The sequence below is a fragment of the Seriola dumerili genome, unplaced genomic scaffold (assembly GCF_002260705.1).
Source record: "Seriola dumerili isolate Sdu_G_001 unplaced genomic scaffold, Sdu_1.0 BDQW01000116.1, whole genome shotgun sequence".
NCBI lineage: Eukaryota > Metazoa > Chordata > Actinopteri > Carangiformes > Carangidae > Seriola > Seriola dumerili.
The window spans coordinates 2,600,360-2,626,593 of NW_019174371.1; the positions used below are offsets into that span (position 1 = coordinate 2,600,360).

Sequence of the window (26,234 nt, forward strand, 5' to 3'; positions counted from 1 at the left end):
TTGCGGTTGTTGGCAGATCCTTTCCTGGTGGAGCAAAAGGCGTGGCTGAAGGATGAGGACTCTTAAATCTGGGAGCCAGCTGATTGGACCAAGCCAACTGTTGATGCCTTATGGGGGGGATGGTGGGTTGGGTTTAGTGAGCTTTGCTTGTTTCATAATGTTCAGTTAAATAAAACCCCTATTTTTTCAAAACATTCCTGTGTTCTTGTTGCCTCACTGCTTGGTCCCTAACAAAGGCATAAAAGGTCATAGAATAATAAGTCATAAAAACATCATAGTGTAGTAAGGCCTATAAAAGTCTACGTATTATAAGGCTTAAAAATGTCATAGTATAGTAAAACATATAAAGGCATAGTATTGTAAAGCTTGAAAAAAAAAGTCAGAATAGTAAGGCTTAAAAACTTCATAGTATAGTAAGGGATAAGAAGTCATGGTAAGTCATAAAAAAGTCATAGTATAGTAAGGCATAAAAATGTCATAGTATATTATGGTATAAAAATTTCATAGTATATTAAGGCATTAGTTGCCAGTAAATCTAACGTGCACGTCTTTGGATTTGGGAGGTAGCCATGGTACTTGGAGAGAATCCACGCAGACAGGAGAACATGCAAACTCCATGCAAGCTTCAATTGGGCCCCCAGGCCCAGGGTTCGTACCCAGAACCTTCTCACTGTGAGGTGACAGTTCTAACCACTGTACCACTGCACTACCGTGGCATAATATCGTATACAAAGGTATAAGTCATAGTATTCATGATGACATTTTCATGGCATTTTTCAACAGAAATTAAAATCATACTTTGATATATCCACCATTTTTTGGTTTACTCCTTCTCGCAACCTCACTGCTAGCCTACAAAAGACAGAAGCCAGGGTTAGCTTGCTAGTTAACACTAGCTAACATGGTTAAATAACATCAGTTGACATTTTCCTGATGATGTTAAGTATCCACTGTGATATTCTCAAATGACTTGAGCCTTCAGATAGCCCCCACCCTTTCAGTCAATCAAATTCTAGCATGCCTAAATCGGTTGTCTTGGAGACATAGCCTTTTGGAGGGACATTGGAATTATCTAATATTACTTCACTCCAAACATAGTGCAAACAAGTTCACTCAAATAGGGTAGGGACAATTCTGTCCTCCCAAAATATTGGAAGGGACATGTCCTGACAGTTCATATACAAACCTAAACCCTTGGACAACACGGTTGTTTTTCCTGTCAAAGTGTTAAAACTGTCTATCATTCATTAAAAGAGCTTCAACATTGAGGTTTATGTATTTTTTTAAAAATATATTATTACATATAAATTATATTGTCTCACAGTGCAATCATAGCCCCATATTGATTTCCCTCTTATGAACACTTTGTATAAAAATACTGTATATTGCACACTTAAATTGATGTTGAAATAAACATCTACAATCAAAGAAAATACCAGTTAAGTAAACATAATATACAAACCATAAAAGAATCTGCAATACAAAAATATACCTGAGGCAGCTCAGCTTATAGCTTTGACTTAGTTTGGTCTTTTCTCTTAGATTCCTCTGCTTTCAGAGAAAGCCACTGGACCTAAGGCAGTCTGGATGCAGCTGCAGCTGAATTGTGAATCAGGAAGCTTTGACAATAGAGGCTCGGCTGGGTGGATCCACACGGTAAAGCCCCAAACCCAGACACACTGGCTGAGTCAGTTTAGCCTTGAACTCATGCAGCTTGGTGATGGTGGACTCCACAGCGCTGAATGTGATGTTGCCTTTCTCAAAATTAACCATCACTGCTATTCGGCTGCTCTGCAGGGTTCCAGGGAGAACTGTTTTCGCACCATTATGATAAGCAGACAGCTTGCCATTGCCGTTGTGTGTTAGGCTCCAGGACTCTCGATTGTTTCCAAAGGCACTGTTGTACTTGCTCTTGCGTTGGATGCTCTTGTAAGACACGGCGATGTCCCAGTACCCCTCAGCCTGCACCTCCCAGATGTGGGTACCAGAGGAGAAGCACCGGGCTGAGAGGATCTGCGGAGCTTCATCAAAGCGATTGATACTGTTGGGATAACCCAGCTTGCCTTTCACTCTCTCCACTGTTTGGAAGTCAGCAGAGACTCCCAGGAAAGGACTGACAGTGTCCACGTCCAGCATGAGAAATCCTGAGAGACAGACAGACCATTTAGGTTTACATACACCATTTTGATGCTACTCCAATTTATAATACATGAGCAAAATACAAGTAGTTATTGGCATGAATATCATTTTCTGGGTTTTGAGGACTTCAGTAATAGATGTGATGTTTATGCAACGCTCTTCCCTGAGATCCTGCATATGTCATTTTACTTACATGTATTTTCCTTGAGTTTTTGGTTGATGACATCTTTCATCTTGCCAAACTCAAGGGGTTTTGCAGCTACAGCCTTGGTCTTTATGGCCACTATCTTATGGCAGCTATTGTGAGCTAATTAGATATTTCTCTGTAGTTAATAATATTTAGCCAGTTTGCTGACTTCATGACTTATCCTTTACTTCTGCTGTTAGTTTCTTGCATTTATCATTATCTTTGTTTGTTGTTTAGTAAGTTACACAGTCTCACTTTAAAACCATAAACCTCTCTATTTGTGTGTTATATAGATTATATATTATATATATTATAGATATAGATTCTGGTTTCAGGAACCAGAATAGCCCCTCATTCAAGTTTAGAGACACCAGGATACGTCAGGAGAATGGCGTTATCTGATAGATTCTCTGATGTGTAAACATCTCATAGAGGTTTCTGATCATTCTCTGTCATGCTTTCAGGTGCCTCAACTCAAGTTATATAGTAGTCAGTAAAGGACAAAAAAAGATGATTAAAAATGTAACGATGGTCAACATGCTGAAATAAAAGTGGGAGTCTCACAATGGTGATGCAGATTAAAATTTTTATTGCTTTTATCGGTCTCATATTCTTTTACTGATGATGAGATGGAGAAACTAAATCCAGAGTTGTACATGCAAGAGTGTCCATTAGCCAGAGAACCAAACCAAGTTCATCCTTAACTATTGGGGCAACTTAGTTGGCTCTCCCCAACATTTTAAAATCTTTATTTATAGTATTTCCATCAGGCTTGTTAGTGTACTCCAGCACAGACATTTCCATTCAGACGCCTTGTTTTTAACACATCAGTCTTTCGTACCTTTATCTTCTGTTTCTGGAGGTGTGTAGCTCTTCAATGGATGCTCAACCAAGAGTTCTATGTAGGGATTAAAAAAGTTATATGGATGAATATTTATTGGAAAACAACACAGAATGTTTATGCAAGTTGGATGACTTAATAATGAAGTAGAGCATGAGATCAGAAAGCACAGCTGTTGACTGATTCTAATTCAATCCCTGTGATTTGAAACGATGTCACGTGTCTTAAAATACGTTTTTGGAAACATTAAATACAAGTTCTCAACCTTTCTTTTATTTTTGTCCACCCCCAAGGATTTTTTATGCATTAGCATTAATCTTCTAAGTTTTGTTGTTGTCACGTAAGAGGCAACAGAAATTTGACTTCTTACCTGCAATGGTGGAGTAGATATGATGCACACGGTTCTGCTGCTTGTCCAGTGATTCTCTTAGTGTCTGATTTTCCACAGAGTAGTTATAGGCTGTTTGGAAACAAAGACAGACATCACTGAGTGCAAATTCTTACTCACACACAACAAACACATGTATAGTATGGCGTTTTTATAAGCTGATTCCAAGTTAAGGATATAATTCTCTTACCATAATACAGAACGATGAACCACATACAGAGCAGCACCACTGTGACGCTGTTGAGGCACGAGTCAGCAGGGTTCACTTTAAGTTTCTGTCAGAAGGAAAATACATACAAGTTATGAAAAGGGACAAATGCAAACCCTTCAAAATCACAGATATTGAGAATTTAGTAAATAGGGCTCACCTCACGTTGGATGTCATCTTTCAGTTTTCTTACGGAGTCAGTGGATTCTGTGATTTGCTCCTTGAGCGCTGTGAAGCGCTGGTCCATGTACTCCTGTTGAATCCACACGCACAGTATTACCTTTAACAGCCCCTTCACATCCAATTTTACCCTTTAATTTTCCCTTAATGAGCCTTAATTTGAAAAATCATCATCAACTACCTCAGGCAGCATCATATTCTGTATCAGCCTGTTCCAGCTCTTCAGTAAAGCTTTATGTTTCTACTGATATAGATAATTAAACCATGACTGACTCCATGTTTGCACTGTTCATTAAAATCATTTCTTTAAGATATATTTGAAAATTGTGGGACTTGTACTAGAACGTAAAACAAAATTGTGTGGGTTTGCTCAAAGTTTTCTGCACATTACAGAGGTTAAGAATAACTGAAGACTGAATGAGGCGGGGCAGGGAACTGAAAGTCAGATTTATAGATTCTCAGGGACTTGAAAATCCTGTTTTTCCACAGCACAGTCCGAGACGGGACTTTCTCTCCTCAGTGTGGTTAATTTCACTCTATTCACCAAAAACTGTTGATCCCACCACCTTCTTTTGTAAAGGATAAGATTTTTCTTGTGTAATATGGTGTGAAGGAGTGTTATTCAAACTCACAGTCAGCTGTCTCCGCAGGACAGTGGAGGCCTCACTGGCGAGGTTGTGCTGCTTTCTCTCCAGGGCGCACATGTTGCAAATGTAGCGCCTGGACGTGTTGCAGTAGTACCTCAGCACCTCATCTTCATGCTGTGGGCATTTCCTCGCCTGGAGGTCACCCAGAGGCCTGACCACTGGGTGTCCCGTGAACACTGGAAGCTCCTGGTGGTCCTTGACATGCTCTTTGCACATAGACACCTCACACTTCAGACACGTTTTTATAGCCAAGGTTTTTTTCTCTGGGCAGCAGTCGCAGTACACAACTTTTGTCTGCTCCTCCTGCTTATAACAATCAAATGCAGAGATGTGGAAAAAAGTGTGTCAGGCATTTCTATAGTTTTTTTTTTTACTTTTAAGATCTTCTAAGTGTATTTTTGTGGGTGACAGTATGAAAAAAGGCTTATAGCAGGTACCCTCCTCCTCCTGTTCTCCCTGAAGTTTTCTGCGATGTTAGCCAGCGTGTAGCTCTTCTGGACCTCGACAATCTGTCCAAAAAAAGACCTACAGTCGGGGCAGCGGAAGGGAAGGTCTGAGGAGTGATCCATCAAGTTTTCCAGACAGCCCATACACATGCTGTGGCCACAGGGCAGCTGCCGAGGATCCTTGAAGATGTCGTGGCACACTGTGCACATTAACATTTCCTCGAGTTGGGTTTTCTCTGTATCTTCCATTCTTGATCCCTGTCCTTCAAAGAGTACATGAGGACAAAAACAGCCGACAGGAAGGAGTTAACTGCAGAGCTACTGTCTTTAATAAACACGTCTTACTTCGTTTGTTTTTGAATATCTCATGAGTGCAACATGGTTGCAGCAATCGGTAAAATGTATCCTACCTTCAAAGTTAAAGCTAAGTCAAGGCCTCAGTGTTGTTTGTCTTCTGTCGTCTGTAAACACATCGCTAAAAGTGAAAGCACTGCTGAGTTTACCTTCGTACTTCCTGGTGGGCGGGGCGTAAGAGGAGGAGGGTTAAGAGCCTCTAAAAATGACCTACCAATTTAAAAGTTGAATACAGGATTAAATTATCAAAATACTATTATTAGATATCAGAAAATTGGTAATATTCTTTATAATTGTTATATTTTATTTAAAGAGAATGAGTAAAAGAAAACACCCACCTGTTTACAGTAATTTTGGCTGATAATTTAGACTACTCAAACACAGGTGTAGTTTTTCACATTAATAACGATTCAGTAAAAGTGTCCGGCTATTTGTGCATGTAATTCCTATATGATAAATACATACACAAATATATAAAATACAGAATTTATTTTTCTTCTCCGCCTCACCGTGATGTTAAACCGGTCGACATATTTAAACATAAACACCTTACCGAGTGGCAAACTTTGCTCTAAAATCGCACCCCTTTGTCTCCAAGTTATTAGTCAGCAATAAAGTAAAGTAAAACGTATTTACCTATTCACTCTTTCCAACTTTCTGACGTACATCGTATTTAAACGTTGTAAACATCCGCACATGAAATCTCATAATCATGACATTCAGACGTTGTCTATGTTTCCGTGGTTACAGTGCTAACAGGAAATGCTAAACCAATTTAGCATCAATTTCTATGACGTACTTTCACCTAAAATGTAAATATTAAGTGAGAAAGGGGGTATAAGTACAGGTACATTTATTACGGTAAATGTTGCTAGAGCATATGGCTACTGACATGGCGGCATTATTGAGAAGTCTGTCTGGAAATAAAAATATACAGCATGTCTGGCTAAGACATTTAGTGACCCTATAGAAATGAGCTCAACCGTGCCTGTTATTTGACTGATAAGGCGGCAGACTATCTAAAAAGGCGCTTCCATAAACGGTTCATGAACTATAAAAATGTATCTGGCTAGTAAGTAAATATAATTAAATAAATTCACTAATGCTCATGGGTTTCTTATTTCCTAATGAGCCATTCGGACTGCAGTTATAAATGTTAATCAGTATTTAACATAGGATAATAACCTCAGCTCTGTAGTTACACATTAAGTCATAAATAAAGCAGACACTGAGTTTCTCACTTTCAAAATAACAATTTGTCTGAAGATTTCCAGTAGCTGTTCTCCAAAGGGTCAGAGGTCAAACTGTCCATTCACTGTTTTCTGGTGAACGTAACGGCTAAAAAGACAAAGCAAGTGTCATTCTGGAGAAGGATAAACAGCATTCAAAGCGATTTTTCATAACCTGGCAACCCAAAAGTAGTTCTTCTTAATGACTTAAAAGTGATCTATAAAGCATTAGAAAATATTTTAATAACCATCAATTAAGAGTGACACTTTAAAAAGGGTGCTTTATTAGAAAGCATCCTTCCTCCATAGTAATTATAGTGTGTATTAATGGTTCACACAAAAAAGATAAACATATCTCTTGGCCACAAAAACATTTTTTTTTTATTAATACAAAAGAAAAAATGTTATATAGCATCAGAAGCTGAAAAAGATGAAGACATACATTTGTCAGTGTAGTATTAAGGAATATAAACCTTTTTTATGTCTTTATAAAGAAAACATATGTTTGACCATATGTACTCATCATAGCACAATTATTATTCCAAGTGAAACATTGAAATCAGATTTCTAATAAAGTCAGCATGGCTACTAGGTTGAAGGAGGAAGAAGTAGTCTACATACATTCAGTAATCATAACAGAAGAAATAAATGACATAAAAAGAAAAAGTTTGAAACAGGAAAGAATATTTTACTGATGCTTTTCAATCCATTTACAAAACACAACAATGTCCAAACAGCAGCAGAGAACTGATGTAGTTTAACTGGTTAAAAGTGCAAGGAGGAGGGAATTCCTTGCAGACTGACCACGTGTTTCTAAGATGGTGTAATGCTAAAAAGTGTTGAGTAGTTGTAAAACTTTTACACACTGCCCCGGTCCCAATATTGGTCCACATTCACAAGAGAAAAGATACAGCAAGATATATGAAACAAAGACAAATAATACAAAAACATCAGTAGTATATGTTTATAAAAAAAAAAGAAAAAGAAAAAAAAAAAGCCTGGTTCAAACTACAACTGCGATTACTGTCGTTTAAACATAAACCTCTCTGGAATGGCTTTCAATCTCAGCAAATAGTCTTGATTTGTATCTCTCGTAGCTTTGACTCTTCCTATCTCAACTTCACATGACCTTTGTCTCCAAAAAAAAGAGTCTGAGGTAGAAAACACAACCGGCCACTGACAGCTGTTTTCCCACAGCTACAAGCCAGCAATCGTCCTGAATGAAGGGACAAAGAATTCACACTGGCTCAGTTTGTGTTTGTCCAGATTCCTCATGATCCTGAACATCTTCCCACACGTAGTGCAGCTGAAGGGCTTTTCTCCAGTGTGAAACCTCAAGTGTGCTTTCAGATTGTCTCGCAGACGGAAGCTTTTGCCGCACTGCGTGCAGTTGTGCGGCCTCTCCCCCGTGTGGAATCTCACATGTCGGCGGAGACTCTTCCTCAACGCGAACGTCTTTGAGCACACCGAACACGAGTACGGTTTCTCTCCGGTGTGGAAGCGCTCGTGCCTCCGGAGAATCTTTCTGCGTTTGAACGTTTTCCCGCAGATGTTGCAATCATATCCGTTGCGGGAGTGGGTGACGACCCCTTGGAGACGCCAAACGCCGTTTCCACATGGGGTGAAGCAGCAGAGGCGATGGCCTGTGTGAGGACCTTGGTGGCGACGGAGGTCTTTGGGCAGACGCCAACCACTTTTGCAGTTAGTGTCATCATCCTGAAGCTTCATCTCTGAATCGGGCACCATGAGCATGTTCACAAGTTGTACTGCACAGGGACGCATCAGCTTTTGATCTGGACAAGTCAGTTTCAGTTTCATTTGGAGATTGTTCTTCGTCTCCTTTGGCGTCTGGATCCGTTCCCAAACCCCAACCTGAACAGGAGTCACGGCTCCATCAGATGGGGACGGGCTGTAGGCGGTGCCTTTGGCGGTGCTGACACAGGCTTGCTGAGGCTCGGCCTGAACGGGCTCCTTTAAACTCTCAGATTTGGGAGCTGGTGACTCTGGCTTTAGGATCAATGGGCAAACAAACTTCTGCCCAGAAGTGATACCACTTGTGTCTGGCTGGATCACTAAAGGCTTTTGTTTAGTTGGAGAGCTCTGCGTAGATCCATGTATTAATGCGTCTGTCCATGTCTCTGCACAGACTGAAAAAGATTTGGTCACATTTATATTATATTGTACATTCCCACCATCCTGTCCTCATTCAGCCTCAACATCCCTTCACTTCTTCTTGTTGAGATGTTCTGGTATGATTTGCATTCTCAAGTCTTATTACCAGCAGACGCTTGGTTTGATATAAGAAAAATCTCACTATACAACTTTATATCAACAAACATCAGAGAGGGAAAGACAACAGTTTGTTGATATTGTAGTTCACAACAGCTGCCACTAGGTGTTAGTAAAAAGCCATTTTTACTGATGGCTCCATTAAGTTGGACAATTTGTGACACTTCTGTTTTATTATTTCTTAATGTGTAATCTCATATTTATCCATCCTTACTTCCTTTTTTTAAAGTTGCTTCTGCTGTTCAAGGCTGCAGGGAAGTTGAACCTTTCCCAGCATGCAATGGGTCAGTTACTAGTTTACGACAGGGGTATATTATGTTCATGTTTGTCTGTTATTCATCAACAGCTCAATGGACATTTGTGGAAAGTGCTACACAAATATAATCCATATTATTTCCTGTCACTTATATTTTTTCTGATTACTGACAGGATGATAAACATTATAATCAACTCAAAAAACCAAAAATTTGTATTGTAAAGTATCTAGTTTATGTTGAAAAATAAGTTGAATTTTATAAACATGAATTAAAATAAAGTGTAGTTCAAACTAATTGCCTGCGAGTGTGGTAAAATTTGTTTAATCTGTACTCGGGAATTCAAACCTCCATAGATAAAAACCTAATTAAGTCTGATTTGTGTAATATGTCTTTGTTCCTGCTTCCAGGCTGTCAGTGTGTTTCAGCCTTTGATTTCAACTCGCTGCTGTGGCTTTTCTTCTTACCATGCAAAACAACTTCTGTTTGGGCGTCACTATCAGTTGGAGACTCTGTTTCAAGGACACTTAATTCCACCATTTCCACAGTCCCTGCTAAAACCTGATTAAAGAAGAAACATAACAAATTTGCATGTATGTTGTATAGCACCTGATATAAACTCCTGGGACAACACATTCTTTTAAAAAACAAAGTACTGCAATAAGAACAGGCAAGGCTATGATGACATGCTAATGGAGAAGTCACAAAGCTCCCCACAGTTTCACTCTGTCTGTTCACGGATGATTTACACAATTCTCACTGACCTGTTCTTTCAGAGGCGACCACTCGGGGTCAACATGGCCATTATTTTCCGCCAGGAGGATTTCGGGTGGAATGAAACACTTCTCCGCCACCTCCCCCTTACACTCGCCGAGACAATCACCATCTGAGAGGAGAGGGGAACCTGTGGACAAGAGGGGGGGAGGGGTTCAGACATACATTCCTTTGCACTGGGTTTGCAAATGGGGAACACCCTGCAGGGGTGCAACAGTTACAAACGGACACGCTGTATGCAAGAACTAAATGCACATACGCATTATGTTAAATGTGTGTTGACTGCATCGACCGTGTTTCTGTTTTTCTTCATGTAGTTCAAACAGCTGGTCTGCACTCCCCTCATGCATCAATCCCTGCAGCCTAACCCTGGACGTAAACAGGAAGTCGTAGCATTTAAAGCTCCAAAAATCACTTACCAGAAAGCTCCCACAGCGGATAAATACCGTCGTCCACTTGCACTCCGATGCTGCGCTTTGTGTCGGCAGTCGATAAACTATCCGGTTTCTCCAATGTTTCATTTACCCTTTTGTCTTCATTGCGGCCCACCTCCATATCGACAGCCGAGGCTTGGTATTTGCTCTCGAACAGTTTGGTCAACTCCACCGTGGCCGCTTTGACAAGCGCACCCAGCACCGATTCCACCTGCTCCTGGAGGTTCACGACGCCGGCAGACATTTTGTCCGCTCCGACTGTGCAGATATTACAGTTTACGCAAAATTTCACAAAACAGCGGAAGAGCAAAATTAGTAGGAGTCTTTATTTACCAGCGACAGCCACATGGCTCGCAGAAAGAAGGGGCGTGTCTCGTCCTGGCGCATGCGCGCCAAATACTGAAGATGCAATTTATGTCACAAAATGAGAGGGGTGGAGCTAAAACATGAGAAGAACCGACACAGAATCAATTCAATTGGGAAAAATCTGGGAAAAAATCCTGTATGTTTGAAATCATCGATTTGTCAATGTCCCTTTATATTAATTTAAAAAAGAATAAATAAAGTCTGATTTTGCAACTTTTTGTCCATTTCAGAACGCACAGCAGTTTTAATATGTGTTTTGATGAAAAATGTTCAAACTTTGTAATTACTGGACATCCGAGTGGAACATTAACATCATGGTTTTCTGGTGCATGTGTAGGACATATCTTTTAAAAGTGGGCCAGTGGTCACAGGCTGTCATGTTAGGGGGAAAAAGATTTAACATCACAACTGTCTACAGGTGATTATAAGTATAACTTTATGAGATGATTGTACAGTTGTAATTCTGGAAAAAGGACCATTAAGACTGAATATTTAGAAGATTGAATGAATGACAGGTAGCTAGCAGCTAGTTAATATATTTATGTTCAATAAATATCAGTAACTGTTGTAAAGACTAACCCAGCAGCATTTTCCCTGCTCATTACATTTTTTAAAAGGACATGTATTGTATGTACAAGAGATCTGGTTCAGACAGAGACCACAAAAAGATGCATGTGTCACCGCCGCTGCTGCTATAGCTCCGTGCTATGTACATATAGGTATATACTGTATACACACACACACACACACACACACACACACACACACACACACACACACACACACACATATGTACACACACTGAATATATAGAAAAATGAACCAACCCATTTAAAATCGGTAAAACTTCCACGCTCTGCTGTGTGCCAAAGTGCCTCTGATAGTGATACTACCACTAAAGAGCATCAAAGCCTGCTGTTTTTTCAGCAACGTAGTGGCTTTAAGTGTGCACTAACTTTGGGACTTTTCTGTGTCCAGCTCTGTTTCTCATTTAGCTTTTAAGACACCTTATTTGTTAAGAAACTCAGATTATTATGTCATCAAAATGACTGTAAAATAATGTGTTTTCTTGCTTAGAATTCACACATGCACACAGTGGGGTTTCTGTCCAAGCTGTCATTTATTTAAGACTTTACAGTAAGTTAAATTTCTCTTGTTACAAAAATAGAATACGGCTGTTGTCATATTTCATCATCATAGAAAACATCCATATGATGTACAGCACTTTCAGTGTACAACATTACATTGATTTCACAGAGTAGGCTGGTGATACTTAAGACCCGTCAGAAAAGCCTGCTAGCACCCTTGGATCTGACTTCACTTGTTTCGATACTGGGGCAAACAAAAAAAGATATGTGAACATAAATAAAACACATTCAAACTGCAACAGACTCCACAGATGGACTGAGACATAATGCATACAACATTGCAACCCCTCCAGTACTTTGGAAAGTAAAAACTTTGATAATATAAAAATCAATAGCAGTAGAAGGTTTTGAAAGAATTTCTTTTTTTATTGTACCAGACAGTGTTACATGTGGGAATAAAGATACCGTGGGATCTTCTTGAGTACTTTGTTACATGGAGGATTAGTGAATATGAAGGGGAGATGGATAAACGAGTCATGGAATATTGTTCTGGTGAGATGCAGATAGAGGATGATGAAAAGATGAGATATCAAAATGAACTGATGAGTTCAACATAAGAACGAGTTACAAAAGAAGATGTTTTGACAGAGTTAATGATGTTGACTCTTGAAACGGCATTGGTCAGACTTAAAGAGAAAATTATGACTTAATGATTTAATAATCATCATCGTCGTCATCATCATCATCATCATCATCATCGTCATCGTCGTCATCATCATCATCGTCGTCATCATCATCATCATCATCGTCGTCATCATCATCGTCGTCATCATCATCATCGTCATCATCATCATCGTCATCATCGTCGTCATCATCATCATCGTCATCATCGTCGTCATCATCATCATCATCATCATCATCGTCGTCGTCGTCATCATCATCATCATCAGGATCGATTTCTCCTGACAGGACATCCTCAATCCAGTCCTCCAGCTCGTCTGCAGATGGCAAGTCGTCATCGTCATCCATGTCCATCCACACGCTGTCAGCCTGCAGACAGAAGAAGAACAGACAAACCGACTGAAGGAAACTCACAACAAGTTTCTTTAAGGTTTCGAAGAAGGGCTGCAGCTTTGGAGGTTAGACTCTGTTGTCTCAAAACAAACATGTATATACATTGTGGATGGATTAACCTGCTAGGGGCCAGAGAGCAATAAAGGTGGATGGGTCTCCATTGAGCAACACACATATACACACATTCTCCCGGCTCATTTAGATCCCCAAAAAAACTCACAAAAACACACTACACTGGGATAAAACCTGCCCCGGGTTTGCTGTTTGTCGGTTACGCTGTGATGATTTGATTAAACACAAATTTGTATAGTAGGACAAGTGGATTTTGACACGTGCTGTATAACACAAGGCCCAAACTTTGTGAAAAATGCAAGTTCAACCTCGGGGTCTTACCGTTTCAGTTTGTAATTGAAATTCAAATGAACAAACTTGTATTTTACCAAATTACCACAAAGTAATTGCACAAATCCGAGGCCTACAGGGCTCCTGAAGCACTGGGGCATCTCTACGTGATTGGTAATCCACCCTTATTTTACTGTATATATTCGACAGTGTTCAGTAAAACACACAAATGCACTTGTTACCTAGGAATAAAGCAGCAATGATATTACTCACATCATCAGCATCAACAACGCCGATCTGTGGAGAGGACAGGTCAATGTCAAAAATCTTCTCCCAGTGTGGCACCAGCTGCAAGGAGATAAGAAGAAAATGCATCAGTTAATGTCAGTAAAATGCACACTTTCATACTAAGTGTATTGCACTGCATTATATTATTACCAGGGGGAAGTCATCAGGGTCAATCCAGACAATGCTGAGGTGAGGGTTGTCTGTGTTGTCCTCAGCAACTTGCTTCAGGATCTCCAGGAACTCAAAACCGTCTGAGAGAAGACCAAAGTGAAACTAAAGGTAAACCATTACAGGGTTGCATCTACAGGGCAGCAACAGGTAGCATAATGCTAAAAAGTAACTGCCATGTTTGCATATTCTTTTATGAATTACTACATCATTCATCTGCAGAAATACTGTATGGCTCTGCAGCACAGACAAATTAACCAACCTCTTTGCTGTCTTATGCAACACTTTCTAGATTTGCCATTGGGGACTGGTGTTTCTGTCGGTAGTGTTTTTATATTCAGTTCAGGGTTCCTTTACCTGGGTCAGACTCCTCTGCGAAAGCAATGATATGTTCGCCATCAACATCATCCTCCTGCGGAAAGAATAACCTGTTAAAGTTACAGTTTGCAATTTCAGGAAATTCATAAATTGTTGTGGAGTTGTCATCAAATTAAAACTTTTCCAACTAATTCATCCATGTTGTAGTGTTGGGGGTTTCTTACCCAGATCTCATACATGTTGTATGGTTGCAGCTTCCTCAGGGTTGGTCTTTAAAAGCAGAGGTCAAGTAGATTTTTATCATTTTATCATATTAATTGTGGAAGGAAAAGCTTTTACCTCATGAGATTATTTGAGCATACCTCCAATGGGATTTACCTGTCATTATGTTCAATGAATTTCACCAGCTCATCCTCGGTGTAAGGCTTTCCAGGGATGACCACTGGATCATCCATGAAGGGTTCGTAGAAGTCAACCTCATTGAGCTTCAGCTCCAGAGCCTTGGCAACCTGTAACAAAAGTAAACAAATAAATAAACTGTTCTCCACTTTCTTTTTTTTATTTGCATGATTAAGGCTCTGAATTTCAACATATTACATAGTTGTCAAAATCAAATTATATTGATTTGACCCACACAAACACACCCATAATAATTTTCCCCTTAATCTGTGAGTTTTATTTCACTGATTGAACGAAGAAAGGAGTAAATTCACTTCTGTAAAAAACTGATTTTGGTGGGGTAAAGGTTATAGACTGAAATATGTATAAAAAGTTTGGCAACCATATCATCTCTTCTTTTTGAATAGAAGAAAATTGTATTTATATAGTTGTAGCTTTTCTGCACTAATGTAGTAAAAACATATTTAATAATATTTGTACTTTAAATTGTTTTAGATTTCCCAAAATATTTATACTTCTGTCTATTAGGCTACCATTAATTCTGTTTTTCCTACGTTCATTCTATAACCTGATGGCTTTGAAACGTCACTCATAATTTCAATTTCACATGGGATAGAAGTGTTTGCATTACCTAAATAGAGTAACAAATCAAATTTTTAAGCCTAAGACTCAGTTGCTAATCCAAACAGGGAGGGTGACAACGGGCATCCATGTGCTGTGCATCTACTTAAGAGAGCTATGTTTTGCTATTGCTACATAGCCAGCATTAGCATTAACAGCTGTTTACTTACCAGTCTGGCCAAGGGCTTTAGCAATTGTTGCATTTACAAAACAGAAGGTTATAATACGCCCTCTGAGCGGCGCTACTTCTTTAGGGCAGCCTGGACGCTGCAGTGACTCGGTATCGGAAAGTGAAGAGATAGTTGCTGGGGCTAGCTGGTTAGCATGCTAACTTCAGAACAAGAAAAGAAGTGATCGAAATTGAAGCAAAACAAGATGGTTACTTTCCACCACTGGAGACGGCTCTTGGCGAGACAGAAGTTTGATGCTGAACTTACAAATAGCTTTTTGGATGGAAAGAAAACTCACCGGAAAGTCATAAACTCCCAGCACTATGTAAATAAACCCACAGAAGTTGGTTGAAAGCTTTTTCTGCATCAACCACCATTAGTGTTAATTATTGTTAGAGTTAAATTTATTATTAAGAGAATTGTATCAGTTAAACTGTGACAAACATCCTGTATAAAACATCAGCATAGGTTTGAGAAAAAAACTTTCTACCCCAATTACATTTATCAAACTTAGTCAAAGTATATCTTCTGCACTGGATGATTGATAGATAATTCTTACATAATCACTGTTAGATTTTACTGTGTGTATTTATTATTATTATCATTAATGTTTTAGTCAGATAACATACCATAATTACTCACCTTGGGACTGAATGTGGCGTAGAACTTGATGTGAGGGTGGAACTCTTCTGCAGCGTCGGCAAAAGCCTCAAAATCTGAAATTTTACAGGCATCCATCAAGTTGTTTCAGTAGATCGCCCCCTGTATGAAATATCTAAGAATGTAGACTTGTTGTTCTCATCATTACTGTTGCTCTTTGTGTGCTCACTTAAACTCGCTTGAAGATCAAAACAGCTGCTCAAGGTTAAATTGAGCAATATGAGCCCGATCTCTGTCGCACTTGCTTGATATGCAATTATGAGCAATTATTTTGAAAAGCAACTGTAAAAAAGAGACAGCAACAGGTTATCATGCCATCACAGTACAGATTCTTACGTTCTGACTTGTGACTCTTAAAGTAGCCCACCAGTTTGATGTCCTCTTCGATGTGTTTGAAGCCTTTCAGTTCCATACTATTGTCAATAATTTCCACTGGGTCCTCAAGAACCTATGAAAGAAATTGAGGAGCAATAGAGACAATAGAGATGGAGGCGACAGAGAAAGGATAAAGCCAAAATAAGATCGTGTGGGTCATCTTCATAGACAGAAAATGGGTATTTGGAGACTCTTTTTTTTTTCTAAAATAAGGCCGGCTATTAACTGGGAGATTATATCCTCACGAACATCAAAGATGAACTCCACAATAGTGTCTGCTGCAAGCTCGCCATCATATTCTATGACCTCATCGTCTGTGAAGATGAAGATGCTGTCGGACTCGTCAAGTCCTGAGGAAACAGAAAGGATATATTAAGTGTTTGACCTCAAGCCCAGAGCAGTGCAGAGGGTAGACATCTTCATTGGTCCTTTCAACATCTTTTATTTGTCACCTGTAAACACAAGGGCCATAAATAGAGCCACATTATCTTTTTTTAGGCGGGTAAATTCAAAATGTTATTGTTATATCGTGATACTGATCTGACATGTTCAAAGTGTCTGTAGCTGTATTTACCTAATTTCTTTGCAACGACCTTGTCGTGCTTTGCATCAATAAGACCGACTCCGATATCCTCATCATCAAACTCATCCAGGACCTGGGCTACGAGCTGTAAAACAAAGACACTGTCACACACATGAAGACATGCCTCTGATTTGTCAGTTCATTATATAAAACAGGAATACAAGGCTGTGTGAGTGTCTCTTACGTGTTTGAAAACCCTCTACACTGGTATTTACACCTTTTTGACAAAGTTGTCTCACCCAGTCGTTTCATTACCATAAAAGCCTGCTTTTCAGAGCGCTGCTTATGCACTTTCTAAATCTGTATGAAACTTGAACCTTGTGACTGACAGTCGGTTCTACCAATGGCAGTGGCACATTCAGAGCCTGACTGCATTGAGGAAGTGGTTTGAGGGCCGTCTCAATGTGTTTGGAGGGTAAAAAGTACACACACACACACACACACACAGACACACACATGGGTGCACACTGGTGTCGGAGATCTTGAGCAGCTGCTTTTACTGGCATAAATAGTTTGACTAACTAGACTGTCTTGCAGTTTGTTGTGCAAATAATTTTTGGCATTTCTTTTAACTTGATTGGATTTGCAGATGTTTGGGGCTCAGTAAAGCAGCTCAGAGTTTTTGTAGCTTAGCAGCTGGTATGTTGCAAAATATTTGAAAATAATCTCTCAAGGTATATGCACAAGTAAAGTATAAACAATTAAAATAATCTACATTTTATAAAAGCACACATCTTAAAGAACAGTACTTAGGTTTTACTGTGACTTAAACATTTTTGCATTGCACTATATTTTGTTGCAGACCCCACCCTTCTGGCATTTAAGCAGGCTAAAATAAACTTTTAAAGGGCAAGTGATTGAGGTGACTAAGGCTTGGTCCAAGCAACTGAAGAGGACACGCCTGCGTTTGAGGATGAAATGTAATGTATGCAGATATGCAACAGGCACTGGTATTACCTAACTGCCAAATTCTCTTGTACATTCACATTAATAAAAGTGTTTAAATTTGATATTAAAACTTTTCAAAGGATCCATTTTGTAGTCTCTTGTACTGTATGTTGGATATTTTCATGGGTCTATTGGAGATTACACTTTATATACATAAAATGATTTTTATATATTATTACAAATTTACAGAAAAAAGTTTTCAACAAATAAACAAATGAATAAAATATCAAATAAAGTGTATTAATATTACATAATCAAATTAAAACTACTAATCAAATTAAAACTAAAATTATATATTCAAATTAGTAATACATTTTAAGAAGTTTAAAAAGTAAAAGTGAAATTTTAATTTGAATATGTAATTGTTTTATATAATACTAATACACTTGATGCGTTTTTTGTTGCTTTTGATAAATAAAATAAGAAAATTATTTCATATCTTTATATCTGCATGTCCCCCAAATATAAAACATGTAAAGTTGTCGTTGGACCTTGGTGTTCAGAATGTGAATCTGCTTGATATTATTTCTCCAGAGTAACTGAACCCACTTAACTACATGTAAAGTTAAACCTACAGCCTCAGTATATGGGATGGGATTTCACAGCTTGATATCTGCATATTTTCCAAGTATATCTCTCACTAATGGACAGTTCATTCCATTTTCATACATTAAGTGCATCAGGAGGAAATGTATTAATCCATGTGTGTTTATCTGGAATCTGTTTTGTGGCAGTGAGCCTTTTAAATGTGGAGTGTATTTAGTCTGGAGAATGATGGCCCACTTAACTAAACGGAAACGTGACAAAAAATATTATACATTAGGTCTGAAGAGCATTCCTAACACACATAGGTCAATCACAGTGTTACGCCACCAATCAAATCAGTTTTCTTTGACTGAGTTAGAAAAAAAACACGACTTCCTCACTCTCATGATGTCATCTTTCATCTGATTTTTTAACCCACCCTGAGACGTCGCCCTGACCCTCTCAAATCCTGAGGCTTTTGCCGTTGTGTGTTACTAATAATAAAACCTCATCAAATGTAAATCATAATACATTCATAAGGAGAAACACAAGCCTTCAGAGAGCTCGACCCACCACAAAAGCATCTTGGGATAAATATAGCACAAGAAGCCACACCAGCACCAGGGACTATTTTGGTGAAGTGGGAGTGATGTTCAGCGATCTGGGATCCGCTGACAAGTACAGTACTGCAAGTGTCAATCACAGTGCAGAGCTGAGCCGGCACTACTGGAGCCAGCCTGAGACCAGGCCCCAATGCCCCCATACAGAGCCTCCAGAGGCTGTGGAGATGGTGTGTTATGCTTTATCTTTCTCTGTGTTCTGGATATTAATCTTTTCCTTTCTATTATTATCCATCACTATTCATTTTCCTCTCACTTCCTCACCTTTCATTTATTTAATTGACATTATATGACAAGATTGATCTATAATTTGTTGATTGCCATATTGCAAAATTCTTCTCAATATGTGAAAAAAATAAATCTTGAAATTTATTTTTTTTTTGCACATAATTTAAAGTCAGAAATAAGTCAGAGGAAGAGCTTGAATGTTTTCTAGGGACTGATTCTTAATTACTTCAGTGTCATCCCACTGACTAATTTGGTCAAATTTGGTTGTAATTGCAAAGATGTTTTGTTTTTTTGGTGTATTTTTAGTCCCTGCAGCTCCCTTCAAAATAATGTTTCAAGTGTATAAGGGAGAAGGCTTTACACTGTACAGTGCCCATGTCAAATGCCATAAAATATTGTTGTAACACAGTCCAATGCATATAAATGATTTCAAGTCATCTGTCTCAAATGTCTGAAAATTGATTAAATCAATGTGGGAAGTGAGGGCTCAGATTATAAAATATAATCCACATACTGTCTACATGAGCTGTAACATTCACTTTCTCACTGTTTTCTGTCCATTTTAAAATGGCCACCCAGAAGAAAACATGTGGACAACAAGAAAAGGAAATGCAAATTTAACTTTTCGTGGTAACGTGGTGTATGTGATATTTGATGTGCGATGTATTTTCTTATGTAACCTGAGAATCGAACTAGGTCAGTTGTGGTTTGATGTGTTTGTGAGCTGAAAGATTTGTGGTGACGGATGATGTCATGTCTTTCTGTGAGGAATGTGATGAAACCGCTGATTGGAGGCCTAAGGTGCGAATGGCATGCTGGTGGACGTGTGTTAAGTGCATCAGCTCCCACACACACACACACACACACACACACACACACACACCGTATGCATTGCCAGAATAAATGATATCTTGGGTCCTAACAGCTCAGCTTTTTGCTGCGGGTTGACGACACTGACGACACACCGCAGGCTTGTGACACATTTTTTTGGGACTTCACTTATCAGCATTTCTGAATTAAGCAAAGCTATTTTCCGCCTTGTAGCATCACTTTCACATGATAACACCTCCTGATGTTCAATTTCATTTCATCTAACACATTTCAAATCTTGCAAAAACAAAAAATGTGTCACTATTTCCAAATACTCCCTCAGTGTTTCTTGTAGCCAGACACTAACACTTTGCTGTAAATATTTTTTGTTGTATCTTAAGCTTTTATGTCAAATTAAAGTCCCTCAACCAGCAGGTCACACAGCTCAAATCTGCATGATTTAAAAATCTGTGAAACTGAGTTAAAAAATATCAAAACCCAAACTGTACAAGAAAGAAAACTCTAAAGGGCATCCTACTGTTTCTTGATCAGTATCATATCAGCCTTATTCTAGCCATAGTTCCCATCTCAACCCACCTCAAGGGCCAACTCTTCAATATCAAACTGTCTCTGGGCGACGCGGCTGGATCCAGGATGGTCATGGTAGTACACCACCATGACATCGTACTTCTTCATCACAGACTTATAGTTCTTGGCGTTGAGGTCATGGACGCGGTCCTTGCCATCGTACTCTGGGAAGTCCAAGCAGTCCTTGCCCAATGAGAGCCCCCCAAAGGACAGCAGAACCGCCACAAGCACCCAGGTCCACTTCATGGCTCCTCTCTGAGATAATGTAGATGTAAGTGTAGTTTCAGAAAGTAAACAAAGGGAAAGGGGGAAAAAAAAAACAAAATAGTTTGGTGAAAGTATGGAGAACCCCTTCCAATCCGCGTCACCCAGAAGAGAGCAAGACCAACTCCTGCATCCACCTTATTAAAAACCCCACATGGGCAACTGGCCGTGGGGCACAGGGTGCAAGAGGGGTTGGGCTAAGTTTGACATAGGTGTTAGTGTGTGTCTATGTGGGGTGTAATTGAGCATGGGAAAGATGAGGCGGGGGCCATTGCGGTTGCTGGGGTGACAGCTTTGTGTGTAGTGTGTGTGTGTGTGTGTGTGTGTGTGTGTGTGTGTGTGTGTGTAGGTGTGTGTGTTACAGAACTGCCAAAGTGGGTGGAGTGAGGAGATGAGGACCAACCTTCTCTCCTTCTCTCTCCATCCAGACTGAGGACAGGGGGAGACAGTGATAGAGGTGAAGGGAGATGGTGCATGTGCGAGGAATAAAAGAGATATAGGAGGATGGGATGGGTGTGTGTGTGTGTGTGTGTGTGTGTGTGTGTGTGTGTGTGTGTGTGTTGCTTGAAAACCTGTCTGCTTCACACCGAATGAAGAAGGAGTGATATGATGGATTTAGAGGTGGCTGTGAATATGAGGCACTCTTTTCCCATATTAAGTGTAGATGGCGGTTTGGATCCCAGCTAAAAATACTGGATGTAGGACAGCGAAGTACATATCAGGAGGGGGTGCTGGTGTCTAATTTGCTGCTGCTGGCACCCTCGCAGCGCTAGAATGTGGAGCTGGGTCAAGCAGGGACATGGAGAGGAGAGAGTAGAGAGGAGAGGGTGGTGCACCTGCTGAGGATTGAGTGTGTAGGTGTCACTTAGCCCTGACTCAAGGAGAAAGTGAAACATAGAGTTTTACAGTTTTGAAATTGTTTCGAGTCTGAGCCTGATACATATACAGTACACGTGTGTCCTGTACAATGTGTGCATGTGCTGTACGCTCGAGATTATCAAATGTGATATTACTTTACAAATTGAAAGGGAAGAGGTAAGCTATAAATAAATGCAGGCTACACGGTATCGTAATACACACACACACACACATACACACACACATGCGCGTCACACCCCTCTTCTCTGTTGCAAGACATGCAGGCCTACAGTACTAAGGTGGAAAGATTTTGTGTGAAGGTAAGAGTTACAGATGCACTGACTGCATGTGTGTGTGGTGGTGATGGTGTCAGTGACTGTGAAAAGTCAAGCTGAACGGTGGCCTACTGTGTTACTGTAAACAACTAATAAAATTAAATGAGAGCTCAAACTGAAAGGGGGAGTATTTCAAGTGAACTTCATTTACACCTCATGCAGTGACACTTTGTCCTCAGTAACAATTTTCACTTCCCATATAAATTCAAAAAGCAGTGGGGGAAAAATCATGCATGTGTGGCTATATAATATATATATATATATATATTTATATAGCTAATTACATTGTTTATAATTTACTCTGCTGTTCTCTACGAGTCACACTTTTGGCAAGGCCTTAGTCAATGACAGCAGGAGTTTAAACTTGGTAAATGACAGAAAAACACCAGAAGTGCCTGAAGTAAAACCCAACAGTTGGTCATTCATTGTAAATTTACTCTTTGATATACAAAACACTGAGGCTGTATTACATCAAGATGATTATTCAGTTTTTTGCATGTTTTACAAACCGGATACCTACGCGCTGACTTGATTGTTGATAGCTCATGATTCATATTACATCCATCTGGGACATATGGGTCTACTCTCATTCCTGTCGTCTCAGATCACCAGACATTAGTGAACCAACATGAACCTGATGACTACGTAATGTGACTCACCAAACAATAAATAATATACAGTTTGACTTTTGTGAAATGACTCATAAGAACATTAATACAACTCCAAACAGTAATAATAAAATCCTTCTAGAGCTTTTAGGTTAGAGTGATCTTACTCTGGTTATTTAAAAATACACATTTCTATTTTCTTCAAAAAATTTAAAAGGGTCCTTCATTGTGTAGAGGACAACTGCTTGTCCTCTGATGTGATACTGGTTTATAATATACATAGACAGCTTCTATATAATGGTTTGTCCGTGTGAGGGAACTCATTCAGTTTCAATCACTTATATCTGCTGCAGTGACCTCTCTTTGTCAGCAGATGACACTCTCTAATTGATTATGTTATAATCAGTGTAGCTGCTGGAAACTTAATGAAATTTTAATTGTTAAAGATTGACATACATGGGTTTGATACTGGTTATACACACACATTTATACAGACTAGTTTTATAATTATTTCATATTTATTTATTTATTTATATCATTTATATATCAATTTTATTTCATTATCAATTGTTCTATTTCATTGTTTTGGATATTTTATATTGGCCTATGTAGCTTGTGAAATTTATTATTATTATTATATTTATATTATATTATATGCCACAATGTTATACTGACAGGACATTCATTTTTAGAAGTAAACCCACAGACTCTTGCTTCACTCGCATTGTAAATCTATCAAATATCACTAAATAAGTGATACAAATTGGATGGGGACTTCGTGTGAATGCCAAATAGCAGTTCATTGTGTTGTTTAGTGTTTACATAATTTCAAAATGTTACTATTAATAATGAAATAATAATAAACTTTATATAGCAATGTAAGAAATATTTGTAAAAATCACCACACCTAGACACATACGTTTTGCATTTACTTTTGGCTAAAATATATTTGATATTTATTTTTAAATTTCTGACCAATGAATAAAATAAGTATTGAAAGTACTGCAACAATGTCATTCTGACTGTTTAGTTTGCATGCTTTCATGCAATGTGGAACTGTTTGAAATACTATTCTGTTCCTTTGATGTATTTTCATTATATGCTAATGTTTGAATAAGTGAAAGATACTTCTGTAGAAATTTAGCAAATTTATTACAGATTTCACACCTTAATTCTCCCACACACACACACACACACACACACACACACACACACACATAGCACACATACTAAGAAATAAACTGGCATGTTGGCTTTTTGGGGACAGTATATGTTTCCATAATACTGACTGTAACCAGTTTCCTTATTGCGGGGCTGGTGGCACTGAATACATTTATTCTTTTCAACTGTCCGGGTGTAAGCCCTGCGGGCAGGTGGTGGGGAGGGAGGCGGGCCAGAAGCAGCGATCTGTTGGGCTCCAGGTACATGTGGAGTTAGAAATATAAAGGGAGCGATGACAGGGCTGGGTTTGGGGACAACAGGCAATGTGGCAGATGTAGGTGGAGGTGCCGGCTGAGGGAACAACTGCCTCTGAGCTGCAGACTTCCTCTTGACCACTGCCTGTCCTGCTGTACTGTGGGGCAAGTGGTACTGATGCTGGGGGCCAGGGCATGGGGGTGCAGCTGCGGGGCGCACCTGTACAGGTGGGAGAGGCGCAAAAGCAACTGGAATAGAGGCAGGTGAGTTGACCCCTTGAAGCAGAATACTACTGCCCTGCCTCTTCAGTCTCTTGTTGTTCCATTGAACCAGTGTTGTTTGACTGATCTCAAACAACTGCAGAGTAGTGCTCTGCATTACTGTGGCATTACCCAGGACCAGCTGCCGGATCTTCCTGTAGTCCGTGATGATCAGAGTCCATCTTGTCGGTGCGTAACTGCCCTGTTTTTTGGGGCTCTTGTGAATGTTACACAGCTTGACACAGATGGACTCTACCAGACGACTGCAGCCTGGCCACTGGGCTGGGGATCCTGAAGATGCCAATGAACAACGTGTCATGCTCTCCACACCTGGTGTAAATTCAGGTCTCTTTCTGGCACACCTGAAGCGTCCTGTGGTAAGGCGGACCTGGTGCCACGCAGCATACACCGCTCGCTGCTGGTCATACTGCAGAAGGTTCTGCCACAGGGCTATAATTGTACTGGCCTGTTGGTTGCTGAGTGTTTGGCCAGTTTCACTCCTCAGCCCCACCAAGTACTCTGCCAGGCCGTCCACTCGGTCCATCTCTGGGATAACGCGCTCATCGACAGCCTGGAAAATATAAGAGTACATCAAAATCAAGATCACAGGCAGAAAAGTATCACATCTGTCACAGTGTATTTTGTCAGGAAATGACTTACCAGCTGTTGCTCAGGTGCTGCTGGGGTCATGGCAGGTTCCCCAGAGGGACCAGCAGTTTGAGTGGCGAGAGTAGCTGGTAGGATGGTGATGTAGGGAGGGGCGGAGGCTGTGCTGGGGATGACAGCTCTTGGGCCAGAGGACGTGGTGTCGCGCTCATACAAAATCTGTTAAATGTAATAAAATAAACATCAAAATAATACGATGACAAGCAAAACAAGAAGACCACTGACACTTTTTTGATGCAACATTTCACAAAAAGACTTACAGGCTGTTGCTCAGGTGCGGCTGGGGTGATGGTTTGTGACCCAGCAGCAGCTGTAGCAGCAGAGAAAGTGGTTGTGAGGGTGGTGGGGAGAGGAGGGACAGAGGCTGAGCTGCTGGTTGAGGACTTCTTGGTCAGCAAATTGAAAGCCTGAAACAAACAATACAATTGAAATAAAAATTCACACTATACCACAAGTAAAACAGATGATATGTCACATAATAAAAACACTTACCAGGTGTTGTTGAGGTGGGGCAAGGGTGATGGGTGGTGAAGAAAAAGGACAAGCAGTTGAAGCGGGCGTGGTAGTTGGAAGGCCGGTGGGAGTTGGGAGGACAGATGCAGAGCCGGTAGGGAGGGCTGATGGGCCAGAGTGACTATCTGTGCTCTCATGCACAATCTGTAAAATGTAATACTCTTTTAAAAACCAATTCTTATAAAATTGCATTTAACTAGAGTTTTATCATCGCCTTTTATCTGCATTTCTATTTCTCGATGGCGTTGTGTGGTTTTTCTATGTATTTCTGTGAAGCACTTTGTTAACTTGTTTATGAAAAGTGCAATACAAATAAAGTTTAATATCATTATTATTATTATTATTATTATTAATTAATACAATAACAAATAAAAATCATAAAGCAAATAACAACTATAACTGACAGATCATAAAACCTTATACAGAATTCATTACTAGCCGTTGCTCGGTGATGCTGGAGAATACGCAGATGCAGGACCTCAGCGAGAGGCCGTGAAGGAACAAATAAACAAAAACAAATATGCAAACTCATTCTTACTTTCTGAGCTTTAAACCGGCCTTATGACGAGCGATAACGCAATAGTAAATAAAGCAATTTTATCTTTAATCAACAGACACTGTGACCGTATGCAAATGCTAGAGATTGAATATTGATTCAATAAAACAGTAGAAAAATGTCAAACTCAAAAGGTTACCCTATCTTTTTAGTAAAGACCCACTAACAGAGCCTAAAAGAGCCAGTGGAACACTGTGACTTGAATTCATCATTGAAG

At 39.6% G+C, this 26,234-nt stretch overlaps 3 protein-coding genes across 5 annotated transcripts; all 3 read right to left on the reverse strand.

Moving 5' to 3' along the window:
- Nucleotides 1–455: 455 nt before the first annotated feature.
- On the reverse strand, nt 456–6,038 carry LOC111223826 (E3 ubiquitin/ISG15 ligase TRIM25-like). Of its 3 annotated transcripts, none has more exons than XM_022748112.1 (9): nt 6,027–6,038; nt 5,447–5,511; nt 5,028–5,299; nt 4,576–4,893; nt 3,924–4,016; nt 3,746–3,830; nt 3,538–3,627; nt 3,168–3,224; nt 456–2,144 (listed from the first exon to the last, which is right to left on the reverse strand). In XM_022748112.1, exons 3-9 carry the CDS (start codon nt 5,283–5,285, stop codon nt 1,612–1,614), a joined length of 1,434 nt encoding a protein of 477 aa, XP_022603833.1. In that variant the 5' UTR covers nt 5,286–5,299; nt 5,447–5,511; nt 6,027–6,038; the 3' UTR covers nt 456–1,611. The 3 variants fall into 3 exon arrangements, with proteins under 3 accessions (XP_022603833.1, XP_022603830.1, XP_022603831.1); XM_022748109.1 differs by having other exon boundaries at nt 4,576–4,896; XM_022748110.1 differs by lacking the exon at nt 6,027–6,038 and having other exon boundaries at nt 4,576–4,896; nt 5,028–5,294; nt 5,447–5,547.
- Nucleotides 6,039–6,990: 952 nt separating this feature from the next.
- Nucleotides 6,991–10,698, reverse strand: LOC111223834 (zinc finger protein 226-like). The gene is made up of 4 exons (XM_022748120.1): nt 10,356–10,698; nt 9,927–10,066; nt 9,630–9,723; nt 6,991–8,766 (listed from the first exon to the last, which is right to left on the reverse strand). The coding sequence occupies exons 1-4, from the start codon at nt 10,612–10,614 to the stop codon at nt 7,817–7,819; spliced, it is 1,443 nt and encodes a 480-aa protein (XP_022603841.1). The 5' UTR covers nt 10,615–10,698; the 3' UTR covers nt 6,991–7,816.
- Nucleotides 10,699–11,894: 1,196 nt separating this feature from the next.
- On the reverse strand, nt 11,895–20,899 carry LOC111223828 (calsequestrin-1-like). Its single transcript, XM_022748114.1, has 11 exons — nt 20,551–20,899; nt 16,814–16,907; nt 16,489–16,589; nt 16,201–16,312; nt 15,847–15,920; nt 14,393–14,523; nt 14,239–14,284; nt 14,054–14,108; nt 13,679–13,779; nt 13,514–13,588; nt 11,895–12,874 (listed from the first exon to the last, which is right to left on the reverse strand). Exons 1-11 carry the CDS (start codon nt 20,785–20,787, stop codon nt 12,539–12,541), a joined length of 1,362 nt encoding a protein of 453 aa, XP_022603835.1. The 5' UTR covers nt 20,788–20,899; the 3' UTR covers nt 11,895–12,538.
- Between the last annotated feature and the right edge of the window lie 5,335 nt (nt 20,900–26,234).

Bases quoted from the DNA above. Each gene is read 5' to 3' on its own strand.
- LOC111223834 (XM_022748120.1), bottom strand. From the start codon at position 10,614: ATGTCTGCCGGCGTCGTGAACCTCCAGGAGCAGGTGGAATCGGTGCTG. The intron at 9,724-9,926 runs GTCAGTGAGAAT...TTCTTTAATCAG, and splicing joins GGTCGCCTCTGAAAGAACAG to GTTTTAGCAGGGACTGTGGA. The intron at 8,767-9,629 runs GTAAGAAGAAAA...AATCTTTTTCAG, and splicing joins AACAGAAGTTGTTTTGCATG to TCTGTGCAGAGACATGGACA.
- LOC111223826 (XM_022748109.1), bottom strand. From the start codon at position 5,285: ATGGAAGATACAGAGAAAACCCAACTCGAGGAAATGTTAATGTGCACA. The intron at 3,831-3,923 runs GTGAGCCCTATT...TCCTTCTGACAG, and splicing joins AAGATGACATCCAACGTGAG to AAACTTAAAGTGAACCCTGC. The intron at 3,225-3,537 runs GTAAGAAGTCAA...ATCCCTACATAG, and splicing joins TATCTACTCCACCATTGCAG to AACTCTTGGTTGAGCATCCA.
- LOC111223828 (XM_022748114.1), bottom strand. From the start codon at position 20,787: ATGAAGTGGACCTGGGTGCTTGTGGCGGTTCTGCTGTCCTTTGGGGGG. The intron at 16,590-16,813 runs GTAAATACAGCT...CTGTTTCCTCAG, and splicing joins GGTCGTTGCAAAGAAATTAG to GACTTGACGAGTCCGACAGC. The intron at 14,285-14,392 runs GTAAATCCCATT...CTGCTTTTAAAG, and splicing joins TTCATTGAACATAATGACAG to ACCAACCCTGAGGAAGCTGC.